This window comes from Myotis brandtii, unplaced genomic scaffold, assembly GCF_000412655.1.
Source record: "Myotis brandtii unplaced genomic scaffold, ASM41265v1 scaffold810, whole genome shotgun sequence".
Taxonomy (NCBI): domain Eukaryota; kingdom Metazoa; phylum Chordata; class Mammalia; order Chiroptera; family Vespertilionidae; genus Myotis; species Myotis brandtii.
In genome coordinates, this window is record NW_005371274.1 from 135,628 (window position 1) to 154,704 (window position 19,077).

General features: G+C 36.4%; 1 protein-coding gene across 4 annotated transcripts in view; it reads left to right on the forward strand.

The window, feature by feature from the left end:
- The window catches only part of PCGF5 (polycomb group ring finger 5), a 61,853-nt gene that overhangs the window by 24,648 nt on the left and 18,128 nt on the right, over positions 1–19,077 (forward strand). For 2 of the 4 annotated variants that reach the window (XM_005884038.2, XM_005884039.2), the window contains exons 2-7: positions 2,536–2,632; positions 6,306–6,361; positions 6,476–6,535; positions 9,015–9,163; positions 15,532–15,630; positions 18,516–18,605. In XM_005884038.2, the coding sequence (XP_005884100.1) occupies positions 2,536–2,632; positions 6,306–6,361; positions 6,476–6,535; positions 9,015–9,163; positions 15,532–15,630; positions 18,516–18,605 (551 nt within the window). The remainder of the gene's footprint in view (positions 1–2,535; positions 2,633–6,305; positions 6,362–6,475; positions 6,536–9,014; positions 9,164–15,531; positions 15,631–18,515; positions 18,606–19,077) is intronic. The other 2 variants (XM_014531566.1, XM_014531567.1) reach the window with 2 other exon arrangements.

The following is a 19,077-nucleotide window of genomic DNA, read 5'->3' on the forward strand; positions in this document are numbered from 1 at the left end:
GGCCCTGCTCTGAGCCTGACCAGGGGCTGCACTTAGGAATTGGGCCTGCCCTCTACCACCTGGGAGCAGGCCTAAGCCAGCAGGTCGTTATTTCCCGAGGGGTCCCAGACTGCGAGAGGGCACAGGCCGGGCTGGGGGACCCCCCCTCCCCCGCCCACCGAGTGCACAAATTTTTGTGCACCGGGCCTCTAGTATAATATAAAAATCATTGAGATTTTTTTCATGCTAAGGCTTTGAGATGTGCTGTATTTTACATGTAGAGCACATCTCAAGTTGAACTAGCAACATATCATGTGCTCAGTAGCTACACATGGCTAGTGCTACCGTATTGGACAGTCCAGTTCTGGAATATAGATTAATATTTCCCATCAGCACCCTTGGGCACTGGTGTTGTCTTGGCCTTAAACAATTAACACAGCCTTATTCTTGAAACTGTGTACCTCTGGATGGATGAGCTTTCATTTCTTTCTTCAACCTAGGTTAGTATTTTGTCCTTGGGAGGACAGGCTCCTACGCTCAGCCTTTGGCTGACTCTGGGCATATCATGTGCCTCTCTATTTGGTCAAGGCTGATAGACAACCAGGAATTCCTGAATCCTTGAGTATGATAAACCTTTGGAATCACCAGGGAATTGGACTTTGTAATACCCCTTCATTCTTGCTCTAATGTCTTTTTTTTTTTTTTTTTTGCCTTCTTTCCCAAATTTCAGAGATTTGTCTATTGTCCCTGGGAAAAGAGCAAATACCAGGAATCTTCTAGGAATTCTGCTTCTCAATCCTCCACTACAGTGTGGCTTAACAAGCAGCCCTCCTTTCCCAAAAGTTATTTTGACTTTTTAAAAGATTTTTAGAAACTTTTTGGGACCAAGAGATTTGTGGGTTTTTAAAAAATATTTTTTATATATTTCAGAGAGCAAGGGAGAGGGAGAGAGGGATAGAAACATCAATGATTAGAGAGAATCATTGATCGGCTGCCTCCTGCATGCCCCCTACTGGGGATTGAGCCTGCAACCTAGGCATGTGCCCTGACAGGGAATCAAACCCTGACCTCCTGTTCATAGGCCCATGTTCAACCACTGAGCCACGCGGCTGGACTGGGACCAAGAGATTTAGAGGACAGAGGCTATATTCATATCTAAGTGTTTTTATTTTTAATGTTTTCTAATACTGCGTTTTATCCACATTTTGAGAGAGCTGTACTGAAGAGTGTTCCCTAATAGCTGTATGTAATGGTATAAAGAGGTAGGTAATATGGGATTCAAGGATATTTAACAAAAAAATATGCTCAGATGTCACCTTCGTAGAAAGTCCTACCTTGATCACTCTGTCTGAAATAGCCCCCAGTTCTTTTAGCCTTTTTTTGGTTTGTTTTTAGTCTCACTTATTACTAAATTGTTTGTCTTCTCAAATAGAATATAAGCTCCAGAAGGGTATGAATTTTGTTTACTCCTGCACCCCAGCTCCTAGTACAATGTCTGGCCCTCCATAAACGTTCCTTGAATCAATGAAAAGAAGTGCCAAGATATTCTCTATATGTATTAATGATTTTAAAGTTAGATACCCAGTAGAATTCTTCCCTGACCATTGTTGCTCTAATAGTATATGTAATTTGCTTGAACTTTTCAGACCTAATCTCAGTGGTAGGAATCCTTTAGTTTACTCTTGCTCAGTCATTTAAACTTTTACTTCTTTTAAACAGTGTGGGACATGAGCAGTGGAAAAAGGAATCTTTTGTAATGGAGTTGTAAAGTAGGGGTTGGGGGAGCCTATCTGTATTTTCAGATTATAAAGGGTAGTGAAATGGAGGTGGTGGTATTAGGATAGGGAAGTGAGTGAAAATTTTTAATAGTTTGTCTAAGGATTTTGGGCAAGATAGTTGGCATAGTAGGTAATAGAAGCTTAGGGAAAGGTGAGAGATTAGTATTATTTGGAGGAAATGTAGGCAATATATAGGTTTGTGGTAAAAAAAAAATCCACAAGTCATATTTCTGTTATCTTAGTTTAGAATCTTTATTTAAAAATCTTAATTTTCCCTGTCAGTTTTGCAGTCATTCTTTCACTTTGCCTCTCGTGCCTTTGTGCCAACTTGATGCCACTGCCATGCTTGTTGTGCTCCATGGAATCATGGGATCTGTGAGCGCTGACCCTCATGCTCCGCAAAGACCGGAAGTTCCCTTGTAATTCCTGCTTTGTTCCAGGAGCACCCTGCTAATGAAAAGTAATCCAAACATGTTGAAAACTCACAACTTCTTTTAAGAAATATTTATTTTGCATTCAAATATATTTCTAGCAAAAGAAGTAAATTCAGTTAAGGTAAAAACCTCATTTTGGTCCTACTTCTTTAAGAAAAACAACAAAATGGTATATACTTTTTATATTGTGACAGTTGGGTTTTTTCCAGTGTTACAATTTTAAGGTTTTATAAAGTTTGATTAAAGAATAGTACTCTACCTATAGTAGGTAATTTTTAAGGACTATTTCTAATTACATTCAGTTTAAATGATGCATTTTAACCTAACGCCTTCTTTCTTCTTAGTCTGTAAGACTTGTATTGTTCAGCACTTTGAAGATAGCAATGATTGTCCCAGGTGTGGCAACCAGGTTCATGAGACAAATCCATTAGAAATGTTGAGGTAAGTAAATACATAAACGCTTAATAATTTTTATTATGCATTGTAATATTTGTTGGCACCTTGGTTCAATTAATACAGATTTTAAGAAGAAATAGAAAAATACGACTGTACATATTAAATATTTAAGAAATACATTTCCAAATTAAAATTATAACTTTATTTCAGGCTCTCAGAGTTACTTTAGTTGTAGTTTTGCTTCAGTATTTTAATATTCTACACAATACACCACTTTTGTTGAACTACATGGCAGTAGAAAGAGAGCAGACCTAATAGTGAGGTAGACTAATCTTGGTACTATTAAATTTTTTAAAACTCAGAATTTTAAAAATGACTGCCATTTACTTAAGTATAATCATATATTTTTAAAGCTGGAAGTGGTTTGTAAGATCCTAATCCAAACCCTTTTTTCCAGTTTAGAAAATTGAAATTTACCATGACTTTGCCTAAGGTCTCAGCAAACTCAAATGCCATTTCCCAGCTTCAAGCCAGGTGTCCTTACCACTAAACTTATTTTTTCCCCACTGTTTCTACCATAGCTCTATCACAGATAAACTGTGGGATCTTAGGGAAGTACACATCTAAAAACAGTAGCCTTTTGTAATGTTCATTTCTGTGTGATGTTTGCCATCATTTCATCGAATCTGGATTTGCAAGTCTTAGATTTTAGACTTGTTTTTTCTATTTTAGTGACTGTAGTTGGAGTAATTTATCTACAGATAAATGTCTAGCCCAGTGGTTTTCAAAGCATGGTCCCCAAACTATGAGTCTCTTGTTAGAAATGGCAGTTCTCAGGCCCTACCTCTGACTTGCTAAAAGTAAATATTAGAAGAAACTGGTTGGATTTGAAAGTAGTGCCTCTGGGGTTGTAGGAGTCAGGATGAGAAATTACACATATATATAACTTTGATGAAAATATTAAATTAAGAAGAGAAATGCTACTTTTTAAATATTACCATTAAATGGTCAGGGGAACTTTGTGAACAAGTTAGTATTTGAGTTAAGTCTTGAAGAATAAGGTAACAGTGGTTTGGTTGGAGAGTAGGAAAAGAATAATTGAGCCAGGATAAAGAACATGAGGGAAACAGATTGCAAAAAGACAAGGCATTCTTATGGGAAACTGAATAGGCCTGTTGGCTAGGGAAGAGAGATAAGAATAACACCAGTTATGGTTTGTAGGTTAGACTCAAGTTATAAAAACACTTGAAGCCAGGTGGTGGGAAGAAATTGGTTCTTGAGCAAAGCAAATGGTGACTCTTCCTTAAGCATTAATTTGATCATTATGAGCATGTCAAGTTAAAGGAAAATAGGTGTATACTGTCCTCTAAGTACTGTGGTAATTAAGGAAGTAGAAGGGTGGGAAGCATGAAAAGACTATATGGGGGAAATATCGAGAAGGAACTGTTGGTGAAGCATAGTGACTTAAATGTGTGAATCAAGGGGTGGGGAGAGGTATGTGCATGTATTAAGATAATTCTTGCATTTTGAGCCTTTGGTCTCATTTCTAAATTTAATTTTTGAAAAGTATGACAGTGATATTCAATGTTTTGTTGGAGGATGGATAAGACAGTATTGACATAGATGAACAAAAGGAGGTGCTTGAGATATTAAGCATCTGTTGGAAATGTGGCACTTAAGCTCAGCAGAGATGTAGTTTGTGTTTGTGAGTGTGAATATATGTAAAAGCTATTAGCTTATATGAGGTCACAAAAGCCTACTGAAAAGGTCAAGAGAGCAGAACGTTGGAAAAGAAAAATACTTAGGGACCAAGAAAGAGTAGACAGAAAAAAAAAGAAAACCCAATTGTTCTTTCCTGAAAGGAGCAGTTTTAGACAACCCTATCAAACTGCTGCAGAGCAATATAGGAGAAAAATGACTTTAAAAAAGAATTTAAACATATTAAACTTTAATTCTAAAATAATTTTTAAACCTATTTAGTTGGCAGTTATGGATAATTTGGGGAAACATTAGCAAAACACAGTATGTGACAAATAATGTCAATTTTGCTTTCAAAGTTTTTCCAATTGAAAAACAGCTAACAGCTTGATATAAAGGTTGGATTTTTTAAGATGCAAGGAAAGTATAAATGTTTGTAGTTAGAGAAGAGTAATGCTGCTGAAATGCTGCTGAGCAGGATGAAGGTATGAAGAGAGAAAAGGATGTTCTGGGAGCAAGAGAATGAGAGTAAAGAAATGAAAAGGAAGGGTTACACTCTCATCAGAAAAAAACAAATAATGTCAAGATAAATATTTACTTTTTTTTTAATCTAGGAAGATAGAACAGTGATGGCGAACCTTTTGAGCTCGGCGTGTCAGCATTTTGAAAAACCCTAACTTAACTCCAGTGCCGTGTCACATATAGAAATTTTTTGATATTTGCAACCATAGTAAAACAAAGACTTATATTTTTGATATTTATTTTATATATTTAAATGCCATTTAACAAAGAAAAATAAACCAAAAAAATGAGTTCCCGTGTCACCTCTGACACGCGTGTCATAGGTTCGCCATCACTGAGATAGAATGACAAAGTGGTCTAAATTTCTCAGGAGAGAAAAATGGAGACTATTTCCTTTATAGGAAAGAGCCAGAGTTGTAGTAGAGATTTTGAGAGTGAATATATCAACTATTGCTGCAAAACCAACCACCCTTTAAAAAAAAAAAAAAGGCATTCCTTATTCCTCACAGTTCTGCAGTTCACAGATCTAGGTGGTTCTTCTGGTCTTGGCTGGGCTCGCTCATGGTGCTGCAGTTGACTGGATAGGTAGAACCAGCTCAGATCAGCAGAGCAGCCTCTCAGATTGGGGACGGGCTCAGTGACCTAGTCTGAAATGGCCTTAGCAGGGTTCTCTTATACATGGTGCCTCACCCTCCAGACTTGTTCTCATGGTTGGCAGGATTCTGAGAGAGAGGGGGCATACAAAAGCATGTAGTGCCTCTTTAGGCTTGGGCTCAGGACTAAGCACAATGTCATATTTCACGCATATTTCAAGGCCTGCCCATATTCTTGGGGTAGGGAGTTAGAATTCCTCCCTTGATTAAGGGATGGAGTCTGAGTCATGTTCAGTGGGTGTAGATCAGTGGTTCCCACATGGGGCACACGCCCCACAAAGGGAACAATTCGAGACTGAGTTACTAACAGTGAATTTTTTGCATTTCTTAGGTTCTAGGGGCCTCATATACAGCATATAAATATTGTGACATATTTATGCATTTCATATCACTTCATATTATTTTTTTAACGATTTCTTAGTGATTTCTTCCTCAGTATTTCGGCTGTCCTGTCATTCTTTTATTTTTCTCTTTCATGGATTCCATGTCCTTTGGAAGCTTGTTTAGACCAAGTTAGTGGCTTTTTAGGCTTCCTCCACATGAACAGGAGTTCACTTTTGAACTCTAAGAATTATATGTCACAGGGGAGCATGGCCAAAAAAGGTTGGGAACCACTGGTGTGGATGTAGAGAGAGCCGGGGACTAGGACTGTTTTTGTTATCAACCTACCACGTGGGAAAGGCTAGAAATAGGTGTGCTCCGCGTGCAGAGGAGTTTGGTGTAGTAGATGTGCTGAAACTGCATGCTCTACATTTGCAATACATATAAGATAGAGATCCCCAGCTGCTTATGTATTGGATTTTGATATCTTCATTGTTCCTTTATTCTCTTTTCCCCTTTGGAAGGTTGGATAATACATTAGAGGAAATCATATTTAAACTGGTCCCTGGACTACGAGAACGTAAGTTACTCTTTGGCTTCTTGAAGAATTCTGTGTTTTATGAAATCAATATTTCTATTACACATTTCATGACTGTTTCTATTATTTTTATACTTCTTTTTTCTTTTAAATTAGAAGAACTTGAGCGTGAATCTGAGTTTTGGAAGAAAAATAAGCCTCAAGAAAATGGACAAGGTAACTTTTTCTTACATTTGTATCTGATAGCTTCTCACAAATTAGCTTTCTATAGCTTTGGTCAACTAATATCTCTCTTCAAGTTCAAGTGTCTCCTGTGCAGAATTCATGTACTCTTTTACTTATATTATGAACCTTTCATGTAAAATCATGAGATCACTCCAGTTAAAGGTAATAGGAAATTGAACTTTGGGAAGAGAAAAAGGAGATAAAACAGAAAACCGACTACTGATTCCTTTAGCTCTCCAGCAAATAATGCAAACTGAAGAAAAGAAAGAGCTATAGCCTGCAACTAAACAGTGAGGGATTTTGTTTTAGTTTGTACATTTGAATAGGAGAGGGAACTGAGATGTGGCTGACAGCATAGCAAGGGGATCTTGGAATGAAGTTTTCATAGGTGGAGCTCAGGTGATACTAATTTTTATATATCTGGAACTGAAAAATGTTTCTAGATGCTTTTGCGAGTTTTCCCCATCACCAGTGCTAAGTGTCTAAATTTCTCTTCTGGGTGCCTGGAGACTCAGCAATCGGTACATTTTTAATAATTTTAGCAAAATAATGAACATTACTGAGCAGAGAAAAGGCTTTTGGTAAGTATATAATTCACACAAAGAAAAGAAAAAGTACAACATACCTGAAATTATAAGAAAGTATCCTTTCAGGATTATTTAATATAAGATTGATTTCAAGATGACCTAAGTACCACTGAAATCTTTAAATATGTACATGTGTTTTTATAGGCTCATTGTGAGCTCAATTTCCCATCTCTGGCTTTTCCATAAGATCACAGAATTGTCAATTACACATAATAATTAAGATGGGTGAGAAAATTCTCTTTCTCTTTTCATCTATAAAATGGGGATCATAGTTTCTTTAGTTTAACTTCCTGTAGTAGGAGAGGTTTGAGCATTCTAGTTTTGAATGACAAAGAAGATAGCAAGGGATTATTTCTGCTCTATAACAACAAAATAGGCAAGAAACCAGGCCTGAAAATGACTTAACTAAAGGCTTGTTTTACCCAAGTGTAAAGTACAATTTAGATAATAGTGCTAAAGTAAAAACATAGGTGATATAAAGTTGACTTAAATGTTTGACTACCTTTTCAAGAGGAGTGGTTTCAGGGGATCATCTTCAGAAGCTGTTAGATTTAGTTCAGGGCTCTATGTATCTTATAGGTTGACTTGTGAAGGACTACAGCCTATTTTGTGTTTTTCTCCCTCTCTAACGTATTTTGTCTTTAGTTTAGATCAGCGGTTCTCAACCTGTGGGTCGCGACCCCTTTGGCGGTCGAACGACCTTTTCACAGGGGTCGCCTAAGACCATCCTGCATATCAGATATTTACATTACGATTCATAACAGTAGCAACATTAAAGTTATGAAGTAGCAACGAAAATAATTTTATGGTTGGGTCACAACATGAGGAACTGTATTTAAAGGGCCAGAAGGTTGAGAACCACTGGTTTAGATGGAGATTTTGGATTTTTTCTTGGAGCTGGGAGTTGGGTTCTTAAAAGGTGATACTGTCTAAGTGGGTTCCATATAAATATGTAGAAGAAAGAATGCAGAAGAGAACCCACTTGCTTTTTATGATACAACCATAATGCTTATACTGTAGTCATTATAGAGGAGCTAACCTGTCTTTTTTTCCTGGGCTTTTCCATACTGTAATGCTTAGCTGGCTAATTCTTTCCACTGGAAATTTTCCCTAAATCTCTATTTCACCCCACAGTTTAGGTTTATTATCTTTCTTTATGTGGCTGCGTAGTCTATTTTCTCTCTTCCATCCAACTTCTCTGCTTTCTCTACCTGTCTGTTTCTCCTCCTATACCCTGACCACTGTGAGGATGCAGATGATAATTCTAGTTTCAAAATTGTTCTCTCAAACCTAGCACAATGCATATCTAACAGAGTTAAAGGCACTCAGTAAACTATATGTAGGCTGCAAGTATTTCATACGTTAAATACATTTGGATATAATATGAAGTATATTATTCAGATTTCCTTAATGGAGTTTTAACATTTTATAGCTGTAAACATGTTTAAAAAGAATTCATTGAATTCATTTTATTCATTATATTTAACTAATTTTATGAATATCTAATAATTTGAAATTTTGAGAATTTAGAAATGAGTACTCAGTTTTAAATTGGAATATATAGAGAATTTGGAAGTATTTTTATATCCTGTCTACTTTCTAAGTGATCTAATCACCAATTGCAATTATTTTTGTGACAAAATGTAGCTAGTCCTGAATCTTTCATTTGGATGCCCCAGTGAGCCTAGACATCTTAGGCTATATTAATAAGTCAGTGATGGTTTTTTAAAAATATTTTTAAATGGTCCAGCTAACTCAACAATGAAAAGTATTGAAAGTTTCAGTTATTCTTCAAAGTTGACTTTTGTTTTGATGATTAAATATTGTTGCTTAACTTCAATATCAACTTTGAGTTATATCTGAGTTTTGTTTAAATTGTACAGATGATACTTCAAAAGTTGACAAACCTAAAGTAGATGAAGAAGGTGATGAAAATCAAGATGATAAAGATTATCACAGAAGTGACCCACAAATTGCTATATGTCTGGATTGTTTACGAAATAACGGACAGTCAGGGGACAATGTAGTAAAGGTGAGTGGACAAGTACAGTTGTATTTTTTACAATTATTTTATTGTAAACCTTTGATAATTTGTTGATGAATTTTCCTGTTTCAAAATGTTTTCTTTCAAAGTTTTTATTAACATAATCAAGTTGAATACCCTTCTAACAGTTCCATGCCTACAAATGAAATGGCCAAGCAATTGCTTACTCCACACACCTGATTTCCAACCCCCACAACTGAACCGTCCTGGGCCAATGCCACCACCTAGTGGTTCATCAGAGAATCACACCACTGATTCTCCTGGCACCTTCTTCTATACCTTTGTTGGGAGTTTATATACATTGTTTTTCCTTTTTTAAGTGGTAACCAACTCAGATCATTTTATGTTGGGCAATATCTCCAATCTTTTGGTTCACCCTCTTCTAATTTCTTCCTTTATTTTTCTATTTTTATTAGGAACTAAAAAAACACTTCTTAATGCTTTTGAATAATATAATTGATTGGTTCTGAAATAAAATTGGTGTCATAAAACGCCTGTGAACTCTTGAAGGCTCCCAGGACTTCCTATAGAATCTCCATTTCTAACCCTGTATCTGTCTACTAATTGAACCTTTTTGTAAAGATCTCTATACTAGAGAGTTTCAGACACCCTACTACTTGCTTTTTTTGTTACAAGGAACTTTTGTTTTTATTATAAAGGTTCACTGCTTTACCGGTTAAATAGATTTTTCTCACTTTGTCCTAGCAAATGTCAGCCTCTGAGAATATTGTAGTCCATGTTTTATTCAAATACCTGTATTCATTGTCTCTTCTTTCACTTCTACTGTGTTGTTTGTAAGCCAGTGGGTTGAATTTTCACTAATACATTTAATGAAATTTTTCTTTTAAGAAGTTAAAAAATTTTCATTTCCAATTAAGTGTTCCAAGCATCTTGCAACAAAGAATATAGCATACTGAGTCAGTGAATACTAATCTATGTGGATATTAGACAATGAAGATATAAATAAGAAAAAAATTTCACTCAAGGAACTTTGGTGAGGTCTTACACAAATAAACAGTTATAATACAATAATTGATTTAATTATCAATTGGATAAGGCATGTAATAAAGTACAGAAATCTTTAGAGATGTGGCCATTGCACCTATTGACCTTCCCAGGCTTCTCAAGGGCTTTTTATGCTCTGGTGGAGCACCTTTTCTTTTTTTAAGTTTTTTAATGACCTACTTTTCTCTCTCATTGAATCATTCCTATAATCCCCATTTGAGGAGGTTCTTCTTAATAGAGATTTTGATCATCCTTTAGCTCTCTAATACATGAGTTATTATCTTATAGTGAAAATTAAGTCAACATTTTATACATGAATATATTTATAATATAGTAGATTGAATATCTTTTTAAGTAAATGTAAAGGCTACTTTTCTGCAGGATTTCTAGTATGAAAATAAGTATCCCAGTTGGGAGTTTCCCCAACACCTGAAACTTCAGGTGTTTAAAGACAAATTCATTATACTTTCACCTAATTATACTCCAAACCTGCAATTTCAGTTATTATTGCCATTTTTCAACCAGTCATACAAGTTCACAACCTTGGAGTCATCTTGGACCTTATACTCTTTCCCTTTAGCCCAGTGGTTCGCGACCCCTTTGGTGGTCTAATGACCCTTTCACAGGGGTCGCCTAAGACCATCCTGCATATCAGATATTTACATTACGATTCATAACAGTAGCAACATTACAGTTATGAAGTAGCAACGAAAATAATTTTATGGTTGGGTCACAACATGAGGAACTGTATTTAAAGGACCAGAAGGTTGAGAAACCACTGCTTTAGCCTGTCATAAATCCTGAAAAATTCCCCATCCTAGCTGCTCACTTTATATGTAATTTTTTGAAGCAGTCTCTTCAGTGTTTTTTTTGTATCCTTAATTTCTCTCTTATCCAAGGTTGAGGCCACACCCTGAATGTGTGTAAGGCAGAGGGTGAAAATCAGAGTCCAGGCCAATATCAGGGTGAGACAGTAAATATTTTAGGCTCTGTGGGCCATATGGTCTCTGTTGCAGCTACTCAACTTACTCATTGTAGCCCTGAAGTAGCCATAGACAATAGTGAATGAACTGGCATGGTTGTATTCCAATAAAACTTTACTTAAGAGGTGGCCAGCCAGATTTGGCTTTGAGACCTGTGGTCATAGTTTGCAATCTTTTGACCAATAGAATCAAGTCTTAACTCCTTTCCAATAGCATTCATGGCCTTTAACTAGTCCCTATCTTGGTAAATTTATCTCCCCTTATAGCCATCAGTGAAACTTCCTCTCAAGACAAGTGACTATTGCTTTCTTCATGAGTACCAACATATATGCTGACACTCATACCTGACAAAGGACTTGCATCCAGAATATATAAAGGCTTGTATTAAGATTTAAAACCCTCTAAAACTTTGAACAAGCTTTCCTTTTTGGTATGTTCCTCCCTCTTCTCACCACTTTCCTATGCTTCTGTCAAGACCCAAGCAGAGACCTCTATTCTTTTTGATGCTTTTTTTTTAACCCTAGTGAATCCCTTCTCTGAAATGCTATATAAGCCTTGCATATATCACTCAATTAGAGCTTAGTTTGTAACTTATTAAGTCAGCATTTATTGTGTTCCTTTAGGCAGCAGGCATTGATGCTGTTTTTTATTTTTCCTGGTGGTGTCCTTGAAACATGATTATACCCTTAAAGACAGAGAAACAATGTTTATGCTCCAATATAGCCTCCTCAACCATCTCATTCCTTTGCAGTAGGATGTGATTCTCAAATGTAGTGTTAGAGTAGTTACATGTATAGTTTACACAGTATGGCTACTGCTTTGCCAATTTAAAAGCCAATGCCAAGAGCAGGAAGGCAGTGAAAATAGTAAAAACCACCCAAAATTTGCTCCTCCATAAAAGCAATGAAAAAACTGGCCAAAACTTATAAAATCAACTTTTTTCCAGGATTCTAATAATTAGGCTTGCAGAAGTTATGGAGCATTAATCAAGTAAAATGTCTGACTTTGGGCCATTTTCACATGCACTGGTCCCATTCTCCACTCTCCAGCCCTGTGCCCACTGCAGCCTCTCAGGTACCAAAGGGACAAAACGGAGGTGGAACTCTTCAAAACCTAACCACCAAATAATTGTCTTTGTTTGCTCTCTCTGGTGGTTCCTGAAATACCCCACTTACAAGAGGCTTTGAAAAGCTCTGACATATTCTTAGGATTCTAATAAAAGGGCAAACACATACACAAGACTGTATACATGCTCAGAAAGACAAATAGGTGTGAAGCTCTGCACAAGGAAGTGAAAACTAAGGCAGAATTTTCAACCACCTTATTTAGTGTTGGAAGTGTGGCCCAAAACAAGGACAGAATCCCTCAGCAAAGACTGGGAAACTTATTTTTTCCAAGTGTATAAGGAAATTTTGGTTCAATCAGCCAGTCACTAGATGTAAAGAATACAGGCTTTACAGAATTGGTTTACGTAGGTCAAGAAGAAACAGGCCACAATAATAAACCTGAGGAGTCAGCGGGAATCTGATTTTCCAAGGTTGTCACATAATATTATTTAAATGCTCCGTTTTCAACAAAAAATTGAGACAAGAAAGTATAACACATACACAGTAAAAGAAACCATTATTAGAACCATCCCTGCAGAAGTCCAGACATTGGACTTACTAGGTAATAGATTTTAAATCATTCATTTTAAATATGAGCAAAGAACTAAAAGAAACCATCTCTGAACACCTAAATTAAAGTACAAGAACAATCTCACCAAAATTGAAAATATTAATAAAGAGATAGAAATCATTTTTTTAAATATTCTGGAATTGAAAAGTATAGTAACTGAAATGAAAAATGCACTGGAGAGGCTCAAAAGCAAAAAACAAAAAATAAAGCAGTCATTGAGAAACAGAGGAACAAAAAGACCTAAGGCATTTAAAGTAGAAATAGCAAAATGGCAGATATAAATCCAACCCCATTAGTAATTACATTAAATGGAAATAAATTAATCTCTAGTTAAAGGCAGAGATTGGTAAAATGGATAAAAATTTATGGTACAACTATAGGCTGTCTATAAGAGAATATATATATATATATGAAAGGCTAATATGCTAAGTGTCCCTCCACCTGTCCTACCGGTCGCTATGACACACACTGACCACCAGGGGGCAGATGCTCAACACAGGAGCTGCCAAGCTGCAGTGACTTGGCAGCGGCTGTTCTCAGGCGGCACACCCCAAAACCAGAGAGGAGGGAGCCCGCCGCACAATTCCACCTTCGGCTGTGGGTTATGTTGTTGCTGGGGCACTATCCGCCCCAAATCTGATTTACTGCACACTTGTGTTTGCGTTCCACACCCTGTACAACAGCAACTTTGCAGATTGCCCTCTTGCACTCCGGGACCCCTGGGGGGATGTCGGAGAGCCGGTTTCAGCCCGATCCCCGCAGGCCAGGCTGAGGGACCCCAACCCCAGCTGCTGGAGGGACCCAGCTCACTCCGCAGACACCAAGGAAGGACTGTGGAAGGTTGGCTCCAGGGCATGCCTGGCCTGTCTTGCCCAGTCCTGCCCCATCAGCCACCTTCTAATTAATTTCTTTTCAATGTGCACGAATCTGTGCACCGGGTCACTAGTATAAAGTGTTTCTATAGAGAGAGAATGCATAATTGTTGTATTTTTATTTTCTAAGTGCCTGCAAATTAAATATTAAATTCCAGGTTGGAATTTTGTTAGATTGATGTCAAACTATCATCTATAGAATTGTTTCTGTTGGTCTTTGCTAGGAAATGTTTTCCTGGGAATACATTTGCTAAGAAATACATATTGACTGTATAAGTCTACTTTTTTCTTTTTTAATATATTTTACTTTTTTTTTTTTTTACAGAGAGGAAGGGAGAGGGATAGAGTGTCAAAAACATCGATGAGAGAGAAACATCGATCAGCTGCCTCTTGCACACCCCCTACTGGGGATATGCCCGCAACCAAGGTACATGCCCTTGTCCGGAATCGAACCTGGGACCCTTCAGTCTACAGGCCGATGCTCTAGTCTATCCACTGAGCCAAACCGGTTAGGGCATGGATAAGTCTGCTTTTGACTTCGTGGATTTAAGAACATTTTCAAGCCCGGCTGGGATGGCTTAGTGGTTGAGTATCAACCTATGAACCAGGAAGTCCCGGTTCAATTCCAGATCAGGGCACATGCCCAGGTTGCAAGCTCCATCCCCTATGGGGGGGCGGGGGGTGCAGGAGGCAGCAGATCAATGATTCTTTCTCCCTCTCCTTTGCTTTCTGAAATCAATTTTTAAAAAAGAACATTTTAAAATTGTCTACCTAATTTTCTATACATATAAGTAGAAGTAATACTTTATATCTTTAAAAGATCCAGTTGCTGGGTTTTGTGTGTTTTAGTATTGATATTTTCTAAGGTTTGGGGATGTAAGTTTGTTTTACAAATTCGTTCATGGTTATGTCTACATCATCATTTTATTTTTTTTTTTTAATATATTTTATTGTTTTTTTACAGAGAGGAAGGGATAGGAATAGAGAGTTAGAAACATCGATGAGAGAGAAACATCGATCAGCTGCCTCCTGCACACTCCCTACTGGGGATGTGCCCGCAACCAAGGTACATGCCCTTGACCGGAATTGAACCTGGGACCCTTGAGTTCGCAGGCCGACGCTCTATCCACTGAGCCAAACCGGTTAGGGCTACATCATCATTTTAATTCATTTCCAGTTTGGGTGTTCATTCTGGATTGGTTCTTATATTTCAGTGATAAAATGAGAAAAATCAAGGCACATAGAACATTGCTTTTTCAGTAAAGTATTGCCACAGCCTATCAGACACTGACTGGGTGTCCATTTTACATGACTTGGTTGCTGGGGCTCTTGTGGATTAACTGGCCTCTCTCTATTCACCCCTAGGGCTCCATAGAGCCCCATTTGAAGTCAGTGCTCCTTTTTAAAATATTTGTTTTGAGACTTTTTAAAATGTCCCTAATGCTTTCAGAAGCAGTATGTACATGCTTTTTATGACCTTTCTTTCAATTAAACTAATGATCTGTTCTTTACCAAAATGTCTAGAGGTATGCAGATTGTCTACTTGCCAGGATTTTCTTAGTACACACATTCTCGAAGAATATCATGTATCTAAGAATTAGGAACGTTTAAAAAAAAAATTTAAGAGTTTTTTGAGCCAAACTGATGACATGTAGGGAAGCAAGATGTCCCAGGAACATTTTTACTCACAAGTACTAAAGAGCTGTGAACTGAAACATTTTCAGAATACATTTTGAAAATACTCGAAGTGGAAATGACATCTGTGGTTTCTTTATAAACAAGGTAGAATATTTTAATTAGTAATCTTTATTTCCTATAGGGTTTAATGAAGAAATTCATTCGATGTTCTACACGTGTAACCGTGGGAACTATTAAAAAATTTCTAAGTTTAAAACTAAAACTTCCAAGTTCATATGAGGTAAGTTAATAATCTAACCTTGATCATTTTGATAATTCTGATCTGAAGTGAAAATTAACTGAAAATACATTTAAATTAAAATTTGTAGAAACTTTGATTATTTTCACATTAAAAAATTCTTATAATGCAATATTCTATTTATGTAATCTGTATTTTTAAAACTTAACATCCTGACTAAAACATGATAGTAATACATTTAATGTTTTATAATTAGAGGCAATATTTAAATAACATTAAGTATTCTCAAAATAAATATCCAAGTTAAATGGATTGTTTTTATGCAGCATGCTTTAGTTAGTGTGTGTCTTTGTGTTTTTTATTTTTAATCAGACATTTGATTTTTACCAATTCTTCATAGACTTATTTCTTAGAATGTGAAACATTGTCAAAGGGATTTTGTAAATAATGTTTCTCTAATTTCATGATGCATAGAAGAGGTAGTGTTTAGCACCAGGTGAAAGCTAGTATTTTAGTGTTGTATCTGCATATATGCAGTTTAACAGTTTTTTTACAGGAGAGATAAATTGCCCTCATATTGATCCCAGCACAGCTGGTAAAGTGTTCAATGTTTAGAGAATGTTTGTGATCCTAGGAGTGTGGCTATAACATAAGGGAACAAAGCTGCTATTTTTCACCTGCCCAAATGGCAGTCTTCAACTTTTAATGACCTCTTCCTCCCCTTTGGTTTCTGATAGTAGCATCAAAAAGCTACAGACCAAGCCTAGTTTCCTATATGAACAAAGACATCAAAGGCAACAGGTTTTCTTTATGGACGGTAACATTAACATGAACAGTCATCACAGCAGAAATAAAATAGGATTTGAACATAGGCATTGATAGGGATTAAATCTCTATCTTGAGGAAGCCTCCGATCCTGAACTTTTATTTTATTTTATTTTATTTTATAGAAAGGAAGGGAGAGTGATTAATTTTGAAAATTCTCTCAAATGACTGATTGATCTAGGGATTAAAAATTATTATGGTTTGGTTCTACAAATATTAAAAAAATTTCCAGTAACATCAATGTTTACATTAGGGGGAAAAAATGTGAGAGTTAAAGCCCTATGTACTTGGTAAAAGTTAAGAGGTAATAACAATTTATAGATACAACAACAGTGAAAATAAAAAGTAAAATTGTATTTTATGCTTTGGTTTTGTACTTTATTTCCCTCTTACAAGGTACCACGTGCAGTTCTATTTCCTTACTTTTAAGTGTGACTCATTGAGTTATTTTCTAGTTTTCAGGAAGCTGTTAGAGCTGAGAGAACTGTTATTCTCCTATGGCCTTGCTGCTGGCACATACACTGCTCTGTAGGAGAGGACGGAAGGGGAAGAGACAGTGTGCTGACAGCTCCTTGTCTATCTCAGTGCAAAGGACTTTTCCTAGGATTTTCAGAAATATTTACTGCCCCCCCCCCATTACTTTGCTGTCCAACATGCAGGGGGATGACTTAATGAAGTACCTGACAGCTGAAGATTCTGTAACAGCATTATTAATTGGGGCAGGATAGCTTAGTTGTTAATTAACAATAGAAGCAGTATATCTGGTTAAGAATAGCGTCCTAAGTAAGTCCCTTTACTTCTTTGCTTATGAATTTATTTTACAGTCTAGATAAAATGAAAGTATTATCTTGTTCTTTTAAACATAAAATGATATCTGAAAAACATTTGGAGCTCCATATAAGTCACCATAAATCATCAAAAAATCAATATATTTTAGCTAATAATTTGCCTAATACAATTAGAACCATACTCATTTTAAAGTTCAAAACTATTCGCTGTCTAGCCAAACCATTATTTAAAACCCATTTTTCTTCTCCCTTTCCATCCTTTAAATTAGATTCTGTCAGTTTGCTTTTAATAGCTAGAGAACCAAAATGTTTCATTTATAGAGACTTATGATAAACATTTAATTGTGCTTTGCTGAGTTAGCATAGTCACAGTTCTTACAGACTTAAGTATTTGGGGTTGTTTGGTTCTTGCAACACTAAAGCAAAGGTGAGAATTGAAAAGTACAACCCTTTTTTGAAGTTTCATGCAAGGTGAGGAGAGAGACCTGTAAGTATGAATGCAAGTGATCAACCGAGCAGAGCAGAGAAGCCACGAGCCATAGGAGACACGGGCCAGTGGCATGGTCCTAACTGTGCCGTCAATTAGCTACAGGTAATTACTCAAAATTCTGAGATGCCTTGAAAGGCCCATAAATCACGCATCCACGTTCATTCATTTAACCCAGTGGTTCTCAACCTTCCTAATGCCGCGACCCTTTAATACAGTTCCTCATGTGTGGTGACCCCCAACCATAAAATTATTTTTGTTGCTACTCCATAACTATAATTTTGCTACTGTTATGAATCGTAATGTAAATATCTGATATGCAGGATGTATTTTCAGGGGTCGTGACCCACAGGTTGAGAACCGCTGAACCTCTTTGAATACAAACTCATGAGAGGAAAGTAACTCCTTCAAATCTTGGGTTGTGAAGGTAAAAGGATTCTGAAAGATGAGTCTATAAGGCAAAACTGCTGTGAGGAACTAAGGTTTCCACAGTTTCTTATTTTGTAAGAGGCAGTCACAGAAATATGTCTCAAATCTCAAAGGTTGCACAGACATGGACTAAGAAACTACATTGCATTTCAAAAGTATGTGTATGAACTTGAGATACAGGTTAGTAGGACAAGACAAGCAGTGCTTCATGGTACTTATGTCTGAATAAATACTTATGAGATGGATCAGTGCTTTTAATAAAAATAGTGTTCTTTTTAAATAAATGGATAATACTTCTGTTTTATAATAACTATTTCAATCCTTTTTGAAATTTGAAAACATGTAAAACACATATATTCAAAATTACATATGTTAATGGGTCTGTATTCTTTTTAAAGTTGGATGTGCTGTGCAATGGTGAAATTATGGGGAAGGATCACACTATGGAATTCATCTATATGACAAGATGGCGACTAAGAGGCGAAAACGTAAATTGCTTTTATATTTATCTATGTTTATATTTAGTTATATACCATTATGTTACTCAAATTTAACAGTATTACTAGTACTTAGAAACTCAAAGAACAAACTAGCTTGGGGAAGAGAAAAAAATGGGTTGCTCTTACTGTTTCTTTCAACTACTCCATGATAATTAGTCCCAAGTACAAGACCAAGGTCTGTGTTAAATGTAGTTGTGTTGTATCAAGGTGAGTTTAAAACCCCATCTAAGTATGTTCAGAGCTCTGCTAACCTCAAGACAGAGAAGATGGCACTCACATTTTTTACAGTGGGGGTAAGAAGACTAAGTTCTGCCCTGTTAATACGTTTAATGGCTGATAAGATATTTTTTGGTCATGGTAGAGAAGGCAGCTGGAGTATAATGTAGATAATTTTTTTTCAGGTACCTTTAGTGAAGTATAAAATTAGACTGAAGAGTAAGTGAGTTTTAGTGGCTTCTGA